Source organism: Cyanistes caeruleus, chromosome 4 (genome assembly GCF_971803275.1).
Source record: "Cyanistes caeruleus chromosome 4, bCyaCae1.hap1.1, whole genome shotgun sequence".
NCBI lineage: Eukaryota > Metazoa > Chordata > Aves > Passeriformes > Paridae > Cyanistes > Cyanistes caeruleus.
Genome location: NC_141704.1, coordinates 54,813,364 through 54,829,055, shown reverse-complemented (window position 1 = coordinate 54,829,055; position 15,692 = coordinate 54,813,364). Strand labels below are relative to the sequence as shown.

The 15,692-nt window shown below is 51.5% G+C and overlaps 1 protein-coding gene and 1 long non-coding RNA gene across 8 annotated transcripts in view; one reads left to right on the top strand and one right to left on the bottom strand.

Annotated features, from left to right (window-relative positions):
• HIPK2 (homeodomain interacting protein kinase 2) overlaps nucleotides 1-9,675 on the bottom strand; it is a 127,450-nt gene extending 117,775 nt beyond the window's left edge. For 2 of the 7 annotated variants that reach the window (XM_086884742.1, XM_086884739.1), the window contains exon 1: nucleotides 9,411-9,675. In XM_086884742.1, the coding sequence (XP_086740868.1) occupies nucleotides 9,411-9,429 (19 nt within the window). In that variant the 5' untranslated portion in view covers nucleotides 9,430-9,675. Of the gene's footprint in view, nucleotides 1-3,290; nucleotides 3,457-7,284; nucleotides 7,623-8,471; nucleotides 8,543-9,410 lie in introns of those variants that run through there. The other 5 variants (XM_086884747.1, XM_086884745.1, XM_086884748.1 and 2 more) reach the window with 5 other exon arrangements.
• Nucleotides 9,676-11,072: 1,397 nt separating this feature from the next.
• Nucleotides 11,073-12,625, top strand: LOC111936327 (uncharacterized). Its single transcript, XR_002868101.2, has 3 exons — nucleotides 11,073-11,324; nucleotides 11,827-11,999; nucleotides 12,113-12,625. It is a non-coding gene; the product is annotated as an uncharacterized LOC111936327 (long non-coding RNA).
• Nucleotides 12,626-15,692: the final 3,067 nt, after the last annotated feature.

Genomic DNA, 15,692 nt, shown 5'->3' with positions numbered 1-15,692 from the left:
AGGTGTCCCCTGAGCCTCCTTTTCTGCATGCTAAACAAACCCATCTCCCTCAGCTGCTCCTCCTAAGTCTTGTGCACAAGATCCTTCAGCAACTTAGCTGCCCTTGTCTGGACATGAACCAGCACTTCAGTGTCTTTCCTGTAAGAATTTCTTGCTCCTGTGCCTTTAAGATTTCTTTCTTGGAGAACATCCAGCCTTCCTGGACTCCTTTGTCCCTCAGGACTGGCCCAAGGGACTCTATCAATCTGTTTCCTAAACAGGACAGAGTCTGCCCTGTTCAGAAGCCCAAGGTAGCCCTTCTGCTGAGCCCCCTCCTTACTTCTTGGGAATTGAAAACCACTCACTGTACCCAAAACGGCCTCCAAACGGCACATCACCCACAGGTCCTTCACTGTTCGCATAACTCAGGCCCAGCAGGGAGCCTTCCTTTGCTGGCTCACTCACCAGCTGTGTCAGGAAGTCATCTTCCACATACTCCAGGAACCTCCTAGCCTGTTTCCTCTCTGCTGCTTCCTCTCTGTGCAAAGACATACTGCATCCACTGGACCACATCCAGTAGCAAATAAACACTCCGACCCCAAACTATAAGCAAAAAAAGAGCTCTTCTTGCTCTCTTCACCCACGGGAAAGACCACAACCTTACAGACTCCCTGCCAAACATACTGACATACCTGACTTACTACTAGAGGGAAGAGCATGCTGAGCCTAACAAGCTTGAGATGTGCCAGGCCTCCGGGCCATGCACATCCATGCGCAGGAGGATGCACATGTCGTTCTCACCCATAAGCTCAGGTGCTGATGGCTGGGTCTCCATCCTCATGCCTTTTTTGGCCACCCTGACTGAAGTTGAGAGTAGAGCAGACATGATGACAGTGAGGGTGGGGCAGTCACATATGTCCTTAAAGACATCATGTGGAGGGGAGGAGGAAGGAGGATGGCACATCAAATTTGTCCTGCATAGACACTGTTGTCATGGGGAAAGCAGTGGCAGAGAAGGAGGAAACCACAAGGATCTCAGGTCAATGAAAAGTGCTGGTGTTTTAGATAATCTCTGTCCCATCAGTTTCCCGAGCATGGTAAGTGGGATGCCAGATTTTAAGTGAATGCCACAGCATCAGTTTTGCCTCTGGTGTCAGCTCCAGATGGGGAATCCCCAGACAGATTCTCTGTTCTGCCTGTGAGCATTAGGATACAGGTAGTGTCTCTTATCCTCACTCACCTTCCCTTCCAAAGATGTTAAGATACAACTGCAGGGGAAAAAAACTGGGAGAGACTGAAGTCTGAAGAGAGTGGGAGAGACAGAAGTCAGTAGGGGCAACTGCAGAAACAGTCCAAGATGAGATCTTCAGCATTTCACTTAGTTTTCCATTCCTGTCAGCTTTGGCTGTGACAGCCTCAACCCCTGAAGTTCTCAGGGATCATCTCCCTCTCTTCTCTTACAGTTTACTTGCCCTCATCTTTGATCCCCACCTGTCTCTCTCATCCTCTTCTCTCTTGTTCCTGACCTACTGACTTACTCCTTCTCAATCTTCAGCCCACCCTTTCCTTTCCCAGAGGAATCTCTGTCACAAATGTTGTGGAAAACCCACACATTGTGATTTCCTTTCCTGAAAGTGTCCTGACAATTTGTATGATGCACTCTCCTGCGTCTGCATCTATAGGAAATTCAAATCCTTTAGGGTGGTAACTATCTACCCCTTCATGCCAATGTCATGCCTAGTACAGCAAGGTTCTGCTTTTGCTTGGCACAGCAAATACAACTGTTATTAGGAACACCTCAAAAGCACCAAAGGAGAGTAAAAGAGTAGGTATGAAAACAATGCCAAGTGTTATGTTATGCCAGTTTCTATTTTGTGGGCAAGGCTCTCCTCCTGGTTTTTATGAAACCATTTGTTCTCTTCTGCACTTTATATTTGGGACTGCAGAATTGACAACAAAGCTTATCTCGGTGAAGAAACAGAGATTGTCCTTTTTAAATTGGCAGGTGACACCACTCAGGATTGCAAAATCAGGGGAATTAGATAAGAATTCTAAACAATCATGACAAATTGAAGGGTACAGGATGACATTCAAATGGGACAGATACAAAAATCACACAGATAGGAAAGTCTATCTCCACACACACAAGATAGAAAGAGGCTCATGAGGCATCAGACTTCTTGGATAGAAGTGTATGAGCCACAGCACATCACAAGCTGCACAGAGATGAACAATGTTACTGTGCAGAACTTAAACCAAATAGGAGCACTGACTGTAACAGACAAGAAGGGACACTTCTACTCTTCTTGGCCAGCACAGGACAAATACAGCACTGTGCTCTAGCAGTGCCATTCAAGAGAGAGATGAATTAGCTGAAGGGAGCACAGAGAACCAGGAGAATGGTCAGAGCTGAAGGGGAAGAGATGCAAGAGAAAGAGCTGAAGTATGTGTTTGAGATATGATTTTGCCTAAGGAACACAAAGGAGAGACATGACAAAGACAAAGGAATAGTTTTCCTACACCCACAGTTAAAAGGACAATGAATCAGAGCAAGCAAAGCAGAGAGGAGTTACAGAGGGGCTAAAATGTTTTCAGTGACAAAGCAAAGGGCAACAGTAACTGCCTGGACACGCTGTGGACTGTCCATACATGAGGAATATGCTGGGCAAACCTGTTAAGGAACATGCTGGACAGGCGTTTGATATTTTGCCTTGAAACACATTTTTAAATCTTTCCTTTGCCTATTTCCTATGATTTAAATGTTTTTGGTGAGAGGTAGGTTTCTTTGGCATTTCAGCATAGCCCAGAGCCCAACCTGTCAGCCTTTAGCATCAAAGGAGATGTTAGCCTGCAGGGTTCTGCCAGGTAACACCGTTTTTCCAGGTCTTGCTAGCACCTTTATAGATCAAAATCTATGAAGGACAGAGAAGGCAGCTGCCCTTCATAGTTTCCCAAGTATCTCTGGCAAATACCAATGCCTTGTGGGATGACCTTTCCCACTTTTCAGGGAAGGAGCTGTATGTGACTGCTCTTACTTCGTCCTTCCAGAGACAGATGTCAGCACATGCCCTGGAAGGTGAGCAGGACAGAGAACAACATGTAAATAGAGTGAGCTTCAGCTTCTCCAAATGTATTTCCCATTCAGTGGTGATGCTGAAGAAAAAAACAGAGGAGCAAACTATGGCATCCTTCACCCAGCACAGAATTCCCTCTCCCCTCCAGAACACAACACAGACAGGCCAATGCTCATCAGGTGGAGACACTGCTTCCCCTTGTGTAGCTCCTTGGGTTTCAGTGACACTGTTGCTCACCTGTATCAGAATCTAGCTCAGGAGCAGCTCAAGGGGTTCACTTCTCCAAGAAGGCTCACTTCCCTTCCTCTGGCTATTCTGCACACGTCTGGTGAGTAAGCAGAAGGCTGCTCCTTGGCATCATTCTGTCAGTGGCCTGACCAGACAGCCACTCTTTACATAGCACCTTTAACATATACAGCATTGTATAAATACACACTATTACAGCAATAAATACTAATGGTACAGACAGCTTTTTAATTTAGTCCTGACTCTGAATTTTCCCAGCTATTTTGAGATGTGGCAATGTCTTTGCCACACAGAGACAGAGGCTGCTCCTCCACTCACATGTGTGGGCAAGTCCTAGTAGAAGTATTTTTGTCATCAAAATTACCCAATTCTGAAGGCTACCTGAATTCAGGAGTGGTCCCAAAATAGAGGCCCTTGTGCTTTCCTGAGGATGGACCTCAGTTTGCTGACACGGCCAAGTGAGGGAGTAGTCAGGGGTGCTCCATGCTGTAAATGAGGGGTAGCAGCAACATGCCTCTAACCCTTCCTGCATGACAAACAAATTGCTAAATGCCCTGTCTGGAGTGAAATTATCATCTGTGTTTATTATCAAAAGAAAAGGTGAATTCTGTACTGCTAGGGGAAATAATTTCAAAAGAGAAGGTTTCCTGTTAATTACCTTGGTCCACGTTAGGGTATGTAAACAGTTCAAGGAACAACCTTTTCTCTAAATAATGTTTAATTCCCACTTCTTGTTATCGACCAGCTATCCTTCCAAAAGTAAGAGAAAGACCTATAAAAAATATTTCACATTCAGAGGGCAGAGATTTCCTAGTAAGGATGAGGAAACAACCTCATTTTATAAATGGAGTGATTAAGCTATAGAGGCCATGAGTCAGAAAGGTACTTCAGCGTGTGGCCAGCTTTAAAGACATAAACAATCCTAATGAAGTCAGCAGCACTGTCTGTGAGCTTAAATTTAGGCACAGACCCGAAAATATCTCCTTAAATTGGGATCAGAGGGGAAAAAGAGTGGAACCTTGAAAAAAAGCCCCAAAAAACCAGCCTTAGCCTACCCGTTCACTACAGACACAGGGATGGGGACACCATAATATCTTGTAAGCCCACCACTGAATGCCTTTGCAAACTCTTCCCATGGACAGCACTATCCCTTGAGTCCTCCAGCTAGAAGAAGCTGTCTCATCTGCCTCATACTGGTGTCTTCATCTGGTCTGAGCAAAAGGTGACTGCACCTCCCTTGACCTCACCATCTGGCAGGATAGCTCTACACCATCACCTGGGACCCACTTGGTGAGGCCCACAATCAGGACAGGGATAAATTTCCAGGCCCAGGTCACCATCCTATCATGACTTGACTTCCCAACTGTCCTCCTGACCAAATATTCACGTATTTTTACGTACCACTGCTGTGATGTGGCCAAAATTGGGCCTTATTCATTTAGCCACATAAGTCCATTATCTATCTCCAAATACACAGTCAAACTTCCCAGGGCTGAGCTATGTTCAAAAGCCTCACAGGCATCAAGGAGGTCTCTAGGCTGTTCCACATCAGTAGAAGAACCTACACTGAACAAGGAGCAGAGGCAACTCTTATCCAACATGAAACCAAATCCAGTGGTCTCAAAGCAACCTGTAAAACTGGGAAGTAAATAACAACTGCTGAGCAAATGGGGAAACCCAGTGATGGAAAAATGAAAATTATTTCACTTTCCAGGCCAGCTGAGGTGTCCAACTGAAGCCAACTGGGTCTTTCCCCATCTGTTACAGCCACGAAGAGGAATGCACTGCACAGACTCCAAGGACTAACAACTGAGGTGAGTAACTGAGCTTGCCTCTTTCCCGGCTCACCCCAGCCCCATGTCCCATCAGTGCTCTCTCCCCTTCTGAAAATAAAACAGCATTTTTTACCCATTACATAGCAAAATTGTTTAATCACTAGACAGCTAATTTTAACTGGAGGGAGCTTCCTATTATCCTGGTTATAGCCATACCCTAAGCAAATAAAAAGCAAGGCTTTTGGTCCCAGCACTGACATAGCTTAAGTTCTGGTTATTATTTCATAAACAGGAGTCGTCTCTGAGTTATCAGCTCCCTGCATGAACTTTGGGTTAAAGACCTTTACTCTGGCTCAAGGGGGCCATGTCCCTGATGAGAAAGTTTTGTATGCTTTGGTGAGATTTGAGGATGCATTCAAAACCCAGCAGGCCTGGCCTGTTTCTAGCATTAAATGGGATCTGATCCACCACAAGTACAGGGTCAGATTTTCCGGCTTTCCCAGCCCCGTGTGTGACAAGGATAGTGTGCAGGCAGGTCCCTGCCTGTGCTCAGCTCTAGCAGCCGCACCGGTGGTGAGGTGCAATTTACAAATATTACCCAGATTAATTCCATGAGCCACCCACATAGAAAACTACCGATGTGGCTGCTAAAAATACACCCTGAATTGCAACAAAGTTGTCAAGAATAAGTAAGAAGCAAAGCAAAGAGGAACAAAACCAAAACAGAGGTAATCACTGTTTAGAAAATAAAGGTTAATACGTATAAATACCTCTCTTTACACAACTGTGAAGGATGCCAGGTACGAGACACCAAGGAAATCGCTGGGGACACCCGTCCTAGGCAAAAATCCACCCACAGCCTGTGATATCTGGCAGACCCCCTCTTAAACTGGGGTCTCCCTTGGATCATAGAGCGTGGCTTTGTTCTCTGCACAGTAGGAAATGTCACAATGAGTGCACAAGTGAGGATAACATTGCCTAGAGGAGGGTCCAGAGAACCAGGTTCTTGCCTGGCTCAAGCCATTCACCACCTCTGAAGCCAGTACAGCCTCTGCTGATGAAGCCACATCTCTGGTGCTCAGAAGCAGGGCAGCCACTAGTTTGCCCCAACTCTGGAGTAGAGACCATGTAGGATTACACCTGATGAGGTCTGCTTTGAAACTCAACTCATTTCCTTGTACAGCTCACAAACGAAACTAAAAACCAGGTCAAACATTGCGCAGCAGTGTTACTTCTGTTTTGTTTCACTTGTTAGATTTTTATGCCCCTCATTTTACTGCTAAGCTCTCCACCACCCAGTGAAAAAAAGAAAAAAAAAAAAAAAGGAAAAGGATGAGGAAAAACTCAGGAGAGGAGAAGACAAGAGCAAAACCTCCAAATTTTTTAAAACAAATGGGAAAATTCTCCTGGCACAGTGTGTGTGGGAGAGGATTTCACGCCAGATATTCACTTATTTATCATGCCTCGCCTATTAATATCAGGTGAGGCACCATTCTGCTTCCCAGAACTGGTATTTAAGCCAGCTGCTCTGCACAAGCACACACCACCCTCACCTGCACATCAAGAACACTGGATGACTTTCTGCGTGTGTGCTATGTTATCACTCACTTAAATTTCTACTGGAACCACTTCATAAGGCCTTTGAGGTGTCACATTTCCTCCCAGGGTGCTTTTTCTGTCAAAGAGCCTATGTTCTGAAATCGGTACGGCGGGGATACGGTTTCACCTCCCCTCGCCTGTCTTGCGGTGGTGGCGGTGGGTGTGCATGTGTGCCAGCCGAGACCGCTCGGCCAAGGGCAGGAGCAGAGCTGTGCCTGCCCGTCGCAGTGCTGATCCGAGCCCTCGCTTCCTGGGCTCTCCTCAGTGGCCTGACTGGACCTGACGCTCCGGAGGAGGGCTACAGACCGAACTGCTTTACGCACATAACGCGAGGCTCGCAGGGGAGGATGGCAGACCTTGCCTCCCTCCAAGGAGGAAATTGCATCCCCTGCGATAAGTAAGTTTTTATCTACGCACTGCGATATTGCAGGGAATTCTAAGGACCTCTCATGGCAACTAGGAGGCGAAAAACAATCATTAACCCCTCCTCCACTTCCCTCGAAGCCATTCAGCAGCAATTTAACCCGCAAGCATACCGCAACACAACAGAGATAAAACAATTTCTATCAGCCTTTACGCTATCTCCGGCTCCTGCCATTTAGGATATTCACCTATTTTGAGGCTTAAGGCATGCTGCAGAGCCTGGCCGCAGACCCCTCCGTATCTGCTGCGATGAATTTGTTTCTACGGGTCACTTTCAGGGTATTTTTCCCCATCTGCTCTCTTTTTCCAGTCAGGCAGAAGCAGGGGCGCCGCTGAAGTTAGGATGCTCTAAGGAACCGCTAAACTTCCACCGCACGCTCCGGTGCAGCACCGCCGCCCCCTCCCCAGGAAGAAGCCGGCGCCCTGCTCGCCCCGGCAGTGGCCGAGGCCTCCTCTCCTCTCCTCTCCCCTCCCCTCCGCTGCCCTGCCCGGCTCCGGGGAGGCGGCCGTGCGGGCGCTCGCCCACTGCGGCGCGCCGGGAAGGGGAGCGCGGCCGGGCTGTCCGCAGGCCCCGCGGCCCCTCCGCCCCGGCTGCTGCGGACCCGCCGGGCGCCGCCGCTCTCCGAGGGGCACCGCGCCCCCCGCACCGCCCGCCGGATGCGGCCCGGCGAGGAGCGAACTTCAGAGCAATCGCCGCCTGACCCCCCGGGCCGGCTGGAGGGGCAGGGCAGGCTCGGCGGCGGGCGGTGCGACGCCGGCCAGGCCTCACCGGCCCGGTCACACCGCGGGAGGGGGTCAGGCCCGGCCCCGGGGGGCCGTCGGGCGGGGGCCGGGCAGGTACGCGCCCGGGCTGCGAGCTCCGCGCCGCGGCGGCGTTGGCGTCGGCGTTGTGCTCTCCCGCCCGCGGCGGGGCCCCGCTGCCGGGGGAGGCGGCGGGGCGGCCCGGGCGCGGGGCGGGGAGCGGAGGGGGGGCTGCCCGGCCCGGGGGCCGGGGCCGCTCGGCGGCGCGACGCGGCCACCAGAGGGCGCCGCCGGCGGGCCGGCCTCGACCGGCACCCCGGGCCCGCCGCGGCCCCTCCGCCGGCACCGGCCCCGGCACCGCCGCGGGCTCCGGCTCCCCGCCGTCCCCGCGCTCCGGCGGCCCCGGGCCCGGCCGCGGCGAGCGCGGGGAGGGCCGGCTGTCCTCCCTGCGCTAAAGAAAATGCTCCTCTTTGTCTGCCCGCCTCCGGCGGGGTCCGAACTCCGACCAGCGGGTGAGCCCCGGGGCTGCCCAGAAATAACCCGGCGGGCCACCGGTAACTTTACACCGCCCGCCGGGCGCCCTCCGCGCGGGCGCCGCAGCCCGGGCTCGATTTCCTCCTCAGATAAGTTTTACCGGCCTCGCCACGGGAAGGAAAGTGCCGTCTCCCCGTGCCGCCCCCTCCGCGCCCGGGTCTCCGCCGCCACGGACCGAGCGGCCCCCGGGCGGGATGGCGCGGCCGGCGGGGGATGTCCCTCCGCTTTATGTAACGCTCCCCGGGCAGCGCCGAGCCGGGAAGGGTGACGGGGAAGGGTAAATGCGTCGCGAGGGGATTTAAATTAACCTCGATACATCTCGGAATTTTTCTTTTTAAACGGACACCCCGGACTACACATCGATCTAACACACACAGCCGTATATATACACATACACACACACACATATATGTATTTATACATATATATGTATATAATTATTGTGATTTTTTTTTAACCCGAAAGAAACTAAGTTGGGTTACTTGGGCTTCTCGCCGCAGCCCGGGCTGGGCTGAAGGAGAAGCCACAGGAGCTGACAGCAGGCTCCGGCAGCCCCGTCCGCCGCCGCCGCTGCCCGCGGAGTCCCCGCGCTTCGGAGGAGAGGAGCCACGGCGGGGGGAACTCCCGGGAAACCGGCGAACGGAGCGGGGTAGCCGGTCCTGGGAAGGCGAACTGCGGCGAGGGGCAGGCAGGCAGCAGGCACACACACACGCACACACACACACGGAGGCGCAGGGCAGGCTTCGTCCACCTCATTGTTCTTCTCGGCACCGGCACGGACTTCACCCACCGCCCCCCGCCGGGGACCGAGCGCCCGGGACCGCGGGGCCGGGGACGGGCAGAGCCGGGGGGCGACCCGCGCCTCGCCCCGCTCCCGCCGGGCGCCGGGTAGGGCGGGGGTGCCCCGCCGCCTCCCCGCGACATCGCCCGGGGGGACGGCGAACCGCGGGCGGGCGGCCAGGGTCCCCCTGCTCCCCCCTCCCTCCCCCGCTGCGGCCGGGCCAGGGGTGCCGGCGGGGCGGGCCGGGCCGGGGCTTACCTTCGTACATGGGGGCCATCGGTGCAAGGACGCCTGTTATTCATGGCAACGCCGCCACGAACGACGCGAGATCGCAGCCCCCCAAACTCAACACACATCTGCCATCTTGAGCGGGTGTCTCTCGGCGGAGGCGAAGCTGCCGCCTGCCTTCTGCATCGCTGCCCACCTCAGCGCGGGGGGAGCCGGGCACATCCAGCCCCGCTGCCGGCCCTCCGACGCGGCCGGGGCGGGCGGGCGAGCGGGCGGGGGGCGGCGGCGCCGGGCCGGGCCGGGCCGGGCCGGGGCCGGGGCGAGGCGCGGGGCCGGGCAGGGGCGGCGGGCGGCGGGGCCCCCCCGGCTCGGGACGGCGGCGCTGGGGAGGGAGGGAGGGAGGGAGGGAGGGAGAGAGAGAGGGAGGGAGGGAGGGAAGGAGAGAGGGAGGGAGGAAAGGAGAGGGAGGGAGGGAAGGAGGGGGGCTGGCGCCGTGCCCCCGCTCTCAGCGCGGCATGGCTGCGTGTGCCGGGGCGCCTGCAAAAGTTGCACTGGGGGTGAGAGGAAGGGAGAGAGAGACGGAGGGAGAGAGAGGGAGACGGAGACCGAGACGGAGAGGAGGAAAAAAAAAAGAGGAGGAAAAAAAAAAAAAAAACAGCGAAGGGAGTTTGCAAATAATCAAGCGCCGATGGCACCGATCGCGGCTTCCCAGAAGGAGCGGGAGCGAGCGAGAGAAACCCTCTGCTGAGATTATGTGGGATCTTGTTTAACAACACATTTCAATCAGGAGAAAAAAGGAACAGTCAACAGAAGTTGGTGAAACACTTCTGTCTTCCCCCCCTCCTCTTTATAGAAAAGAGAGGAAAGAAAAAAAATAAAAAGGCAGCTGATTGAAGCTTTGCAACTCAACTGGCTGTGGGGATCATATAATTTGTGCTCATGTTTTACAATAGCATGGAAAATTCCTACCTCTCCCCCTCTCCCCAAATAAATCTTCTATTCCCTCAAGGCATTTCACAATCTGGTTCACTGACAAAAGTTCCAATTTATCTTTTTTTTTTTTTTTTTTTTTTCTCGTTTATCTTGCAGTGTAAATATTTAGCGGATGCATTTAAAATAAACATACGTTGTTGCTTTTAGGAGTCAGGTTGTGTTTTTGTTTTGTTTTGGTTTGGTTTTTTTTGAAAGAAACCACATCAAAGAAGTGTTTACTGAGATTGACAGCCTATTCTCCCCCTCCCTCTCTCTCTTCCACCCCCCACCTCCCCCCCGACTCCCCGTTTTTTTTAATTTTAAATCATCCGTCTCTCCGGTTGAGCTCTTGCTGTAGGAGCACCGACCCGACGAGCATCGTTTCTGTCGGTGCATAGAGGAAAGCTGTAGGTGAAACCACAGGAACCCCCTTTGCCTGACAGGAGCTTTACAAAGGAAGGTCAGTCACCAGGTACCCATTGCGCAGGCAAAGGAAGCCGAGACTCATGCCAAGCCTCTGGCAAAGGTGGAAACAAAACCTCGGGCTGTGATCCTGCATTAGCAGCCGTCTGGATCTGCCTGCCTCGAGCTCCTTACAGACGAGCAGCCTGGGACTGGCGAAGAGGTAACTCCCTTTGTGCCTGCTGGTACTGCTGATCCCCCAAACGCCGCTGCCTCTCGCTGCTGCGGGTGCCACCCAGACCTCTCCCGCCGCAGCAGGGCTCGACACCCGGCTACTCCCACTCACGTCTCCAGGACGAGGCAAGAGGTAACTTTTCCTTGGGGATCTCAGTACGAGTCAAGAGCTCCAGCCAGCCTGGCCCTTGTCTCGGGGTGCTGCGGGTGCCTAGGCCGGCAGATGAAAGCAGGCCAGGGAACAAGCCATGCTGACCAGCCGATGGGGCAGAATGGCCATGGCTGCGCTGCGGAGGACGTGATCCCCAGGCTCCTGTGGGCCATCTTGTTTGCCAGGTATCTCCAGTGTTTTGCATGGTTTTTCTCCCTCCCCTGAAAAATGCCTGAAAATACAGGAGAGCTTTCTCACTCCCCATTAGTATTCTGTTTGCGACGTGAAGCTGAGGATACATTTTAAATGTGTCGAGGAGGGCTCAGAAGTGGGCTGGGGTGGCACTGGAAGAGTACGTACAGCAGAGGGAGCAAAATCTGCTCCCGTCTCATCCCTGCTTCATTTTGAGAGTGATCAACCATCACTAAATCTTGGAAAGAAATGGACCTGCCTCCAGCTGGACCACTGGGGAAGTCCAGGCCAGAGGTGGAGGGCAAACATGCAGATGACAGCAGGCACAATACTTGAACTTATTTCTTGTTCCTCTTTTATTTAACTGTGGTGACCCTCAGAGTTCAGCTCTAGGCACAAGCCGAAAGCCTCATATTTTACTAAAATGTGTTTCTGGTCATCGTAATTCTGCACTGCTCTCTTGTTTATGATGGAAAACCTTGTCTGCTTCCCAAGGCTACTGATGCTTCTGATCCCAGCCAGCCTCCCTGCAGGGGGAGACACAAGAGGAGATGTGGAGAAGTGTCGGAGAGTGTTGGAGAAGAGCAGAGGACAAAACTAGAGGAGCGGGCTGCTGCAGGAACCGGCTTCACTTCTTGGCATTGCATTCTGCTGTAGCATGCCTCCAGGTCAGTCATATCACCCTCACTTGCCTCAGCTACAGAATGGAGACAGATGTCTGACACAGTCTCTGCTGTGTGAGACTGCACTGATAGTTTCTTCTCCCTTTCTTTCACCCTAGGCTGTCCCATAGGTCTGTGAGATCTGTGTTAACTCCACGTGCATCAAGGCTGGCATGACACAGGAGTTTAAAATATAAACCAGACTCACTCCTTGACAGAAGAAATGGAGGAAGGGGTCATCAGAGATGTCTGCAGGACTCAGCATGTGTGGCCTGGGCATGGCAGTGGTGCTCCCTGGCCCTGTGGCTGGTGGGTGGAGCACGAACGGGGACACAGGAACATCCAAACCTGTGTGTGACATACTTAGGCAAATGCTAAAGCTGTTGGCTTCAAAGCACAGGTTATTCTGCTCGTCTTCAGGGAAAGGTGCTGAACTTGATGGACTGCTTGGACAACAATTCCTGAATGCCTCTCAGGTTCAGTATTGCCAGGGACATTAAAGACTCTCATCCACTTACAATTTGTCCCAAGATAGGAAAATTAATGGGCATGTTTTCACCAACAAGGACTGTTCTGATCTTACATGTTTTTAAATGTTGTTACCAAATAAAGCCACATTTGGTAAATAAAAACCAGCCCCAACAGGTCCCGACCTCGGCCCCTGACTGGCTGTGAAAACATGGTGCATAGACAATGCTGGTGTTCTGTGGGCACGTAGAAGGAACAGGGATTTGCCCAACTGGCCACAGCCTTCCTCCCCAGCCCTCACAGGAGCCTCCCCCTGAGTGTCTCTTTTGGAGAGGACTTAGGGCATGTGATTGGAGCTAAGCGGGTACAACCCTGTGCTCTACTTCCCAACTGCTGTGAACAGATGGGGATTCACTCTGGAGATGGCCCAGCTGTGAGCCTACAACCTTCTTTCCATTTTCCCAAAAACTGGGCATCCGTGCAAGGATGTTACACCCCTGGGTACCTGAGCCAAGGCCAGAGCTGTGGTGTGAACATACCTGTCGGGAGCCAGTTGTCAGCAGCGCAGCTGCAACAGCCCTGGGGCAAGGCCCTTCTGCTGGAGAGATCGTGCTCTGCTCTCTTGGTGCCTGAGACTGCAGGGGGTGTCTCTGACATTTTGAATCCTGAGAGACTTTCCCACCTCAACAGACTGCCTCGTCTCTTTGTCCACTTTGTGGGAGGATGGCAAAGGAGAAGCACCTTTTAATGCCTCATCTGCAGGTTTTTTCATTTTTCCATCTGCATATTTGGGTCTCCCATAAGCACAGCCCTGGTCTGGGTGCAGGTACGTGGCATGCTCAGCTGTGTCATGGAGTATCACAGCAGCATGCCCAGCTATGTCCAACCTGGCTGCTGGGTGGTGGTGGCAGGCACTAAGCCAGGGAAAGCACGGGTGGCCTTTCTACAGCACTGGGCTGGCACTCAAAGGAGCTCCATTTCTGCTCCACATACGCATATCTTGGTGGTCTTGGCACGTAACTCCTTCAAAAAGGCACATGGTGTTCACTGGTGTGTCTCAGGGGTCTGCTGGTAACAACCTGAGCCTATACTTAATGGCAGTGCGAGCAGCAGGAGTTACTGTTTCTTGCTGGAAATGGCGAGAGTGTGGGCTTCTTTTTCTTTTCCCTTAGAAATTATTAAAGATTTTGAAAGTCAAGTTTAAGAAGAAAGGCAGATGAGTTTTAAAACACAGTTTTTGGTCAACATTCCCATTTTAGGGGGGTTGTGTGAGTGGACACAAGATGCCCTTTGGTCTCTCGGAGCCAGAAATGCTACGGTGGTATCACCTCCTCTTCTTTGGTGCCTCTGCCAAAACCTGGCTGTGCCAGGAGCATCCCAGGGGCATTGCCAGATATGCCTGCTGCTAAGATGCAATTTATTCCTCTTTCCCTGAAACCTGGGGGGGATTTGTGGTTCTCAGCTTTCTTGGTTCAATGTTCATCCACTGCATTTATTTCTTTGGAGAGATTGAGCCTAAAACTGTGCTAATAAAAGCCTGTATGGTACATTAAAAACATCATCACCACCACCACCAGCATAACAAAACAAAGAAATCCCCCCTCAAAAAGCAGAAGATAAAGGCTGTAAGCACACAGGGTGAGCATGTCCCCTTCAGTGACAATCTTTCATACCTGTTTGTCTTTACGGTGGAGCTGGAGCTGGAATGAAGAAAGTTGTTAATAAGGATCAGGCCCCAAATCTTTCACATTAATCAAAGCAAAAATTTTTTTTTTATAAACACCAAGGGAAGTTTTCCCAGTGAAATACACACAGTTGTTTTCTTTTAAAATGTAAATCAGTGAGGGAATGGACAGTTTAATTAAAAGCAAAATTATTAGGTAAGTGCTGAGGGAATCTACATTATTTGCTGGGTACACTCACATATTTTTACTGGTGACTCAATTGCAATTTTTAATTTCTTTCCACCTAGTAAGACTAGCTCAGAGAGTAGCCACCGTGATGTGGAATATTTGGGGAAGGATTTTTCCATGGATAGCAGGAATGTCAGTTCTGTGTGCGAGTTGTGGATGCCCAGGCAGCCTGTTATGGTATACCCATTACATCTCTGCTAATCACAGAATATTCTGAGTTGTAAGGGACCCACAAGGATCATCATTAGCGAACACTTGCTACAGGCTGCCTCTGTGGCATCACCTGGAGAAAATCCTGTCCCCTGTGACAGGGATTTTGGGTTGCTGCTAGTGACTGAGGCCTCCAGTGTCACCTATCCCTCCAAACACAAGCCTTTTGCAGGCAGGTGTTTTGTGGAACCCGCCCTACCCCTTCCCTCAAGCCCACGCGTTCCCTCCTCCACATGGCAAACGATCAGACGGATTTCCAAGCACATCAGAAAACAGTGTACTGGGCTGGGACTATGCCTGTTTATTTTGTAAGGTTCTGAGGGAAGGCCCTTATCTTTGAACACACGTGGAAAATAAGCTGCATACTTGAGTGGGGTTGGGGACCGATGGCTCTGTCGCAGCTGAAGTTCAAAACACGACCACAAAAACCTACAGCACAATTATCCAATGCACCAGTAAGTGGGGCTTTATAAGAACTCAGATATTTTTACTCAGTCTGAACATCAGTGGCATACTTAATGCAGCTCATGTGATGTAAATGCCCCTTTCAGGGGGTACAAATGGATTTACAGTGCAGGCATACAGAGGGATGAGACAATTCCCAGTACGAAACCAGATGATGCTGATAAAGCCCCAGTGGCTTCAACAGATGTACCCTGATAGAGGCAGGAGTGTGGCAATGAGAAACAGGACAGATGCTGTAAAACGCTCTAGGTACCATGGAAGGAGGAAAGGTGCGATGCAAGCGCGCAGCCTGGTCAGTGCCCTGGGGAAGGCAGAGATCTGGGTCACCTCACCCGAGCCTAACACCATGTCTGATCACATTCCTGAGCTTGCTTCCCCATCAGGAGTATCACTGAAATAAATGCCCTAAAAATGATGTGGCCTCTCCGTTTGAGGGGTTAAATACAATTTCCCATTGTCGAGCTTTTGCAGTTGGCTCAGGTATTTTTGCAGGATCTTGGATCCCTTTCTTCTTATTATTAATAAAAGAAACTTTGAAATATATTTTAAAGAAAAGTGCTTATCAGATAATGAAATTCTAGCTGTGGTTGTCTTTCAAACAACCAGGGCCATGATTTAATTGGAAGTAATTATAGTCTTTTCT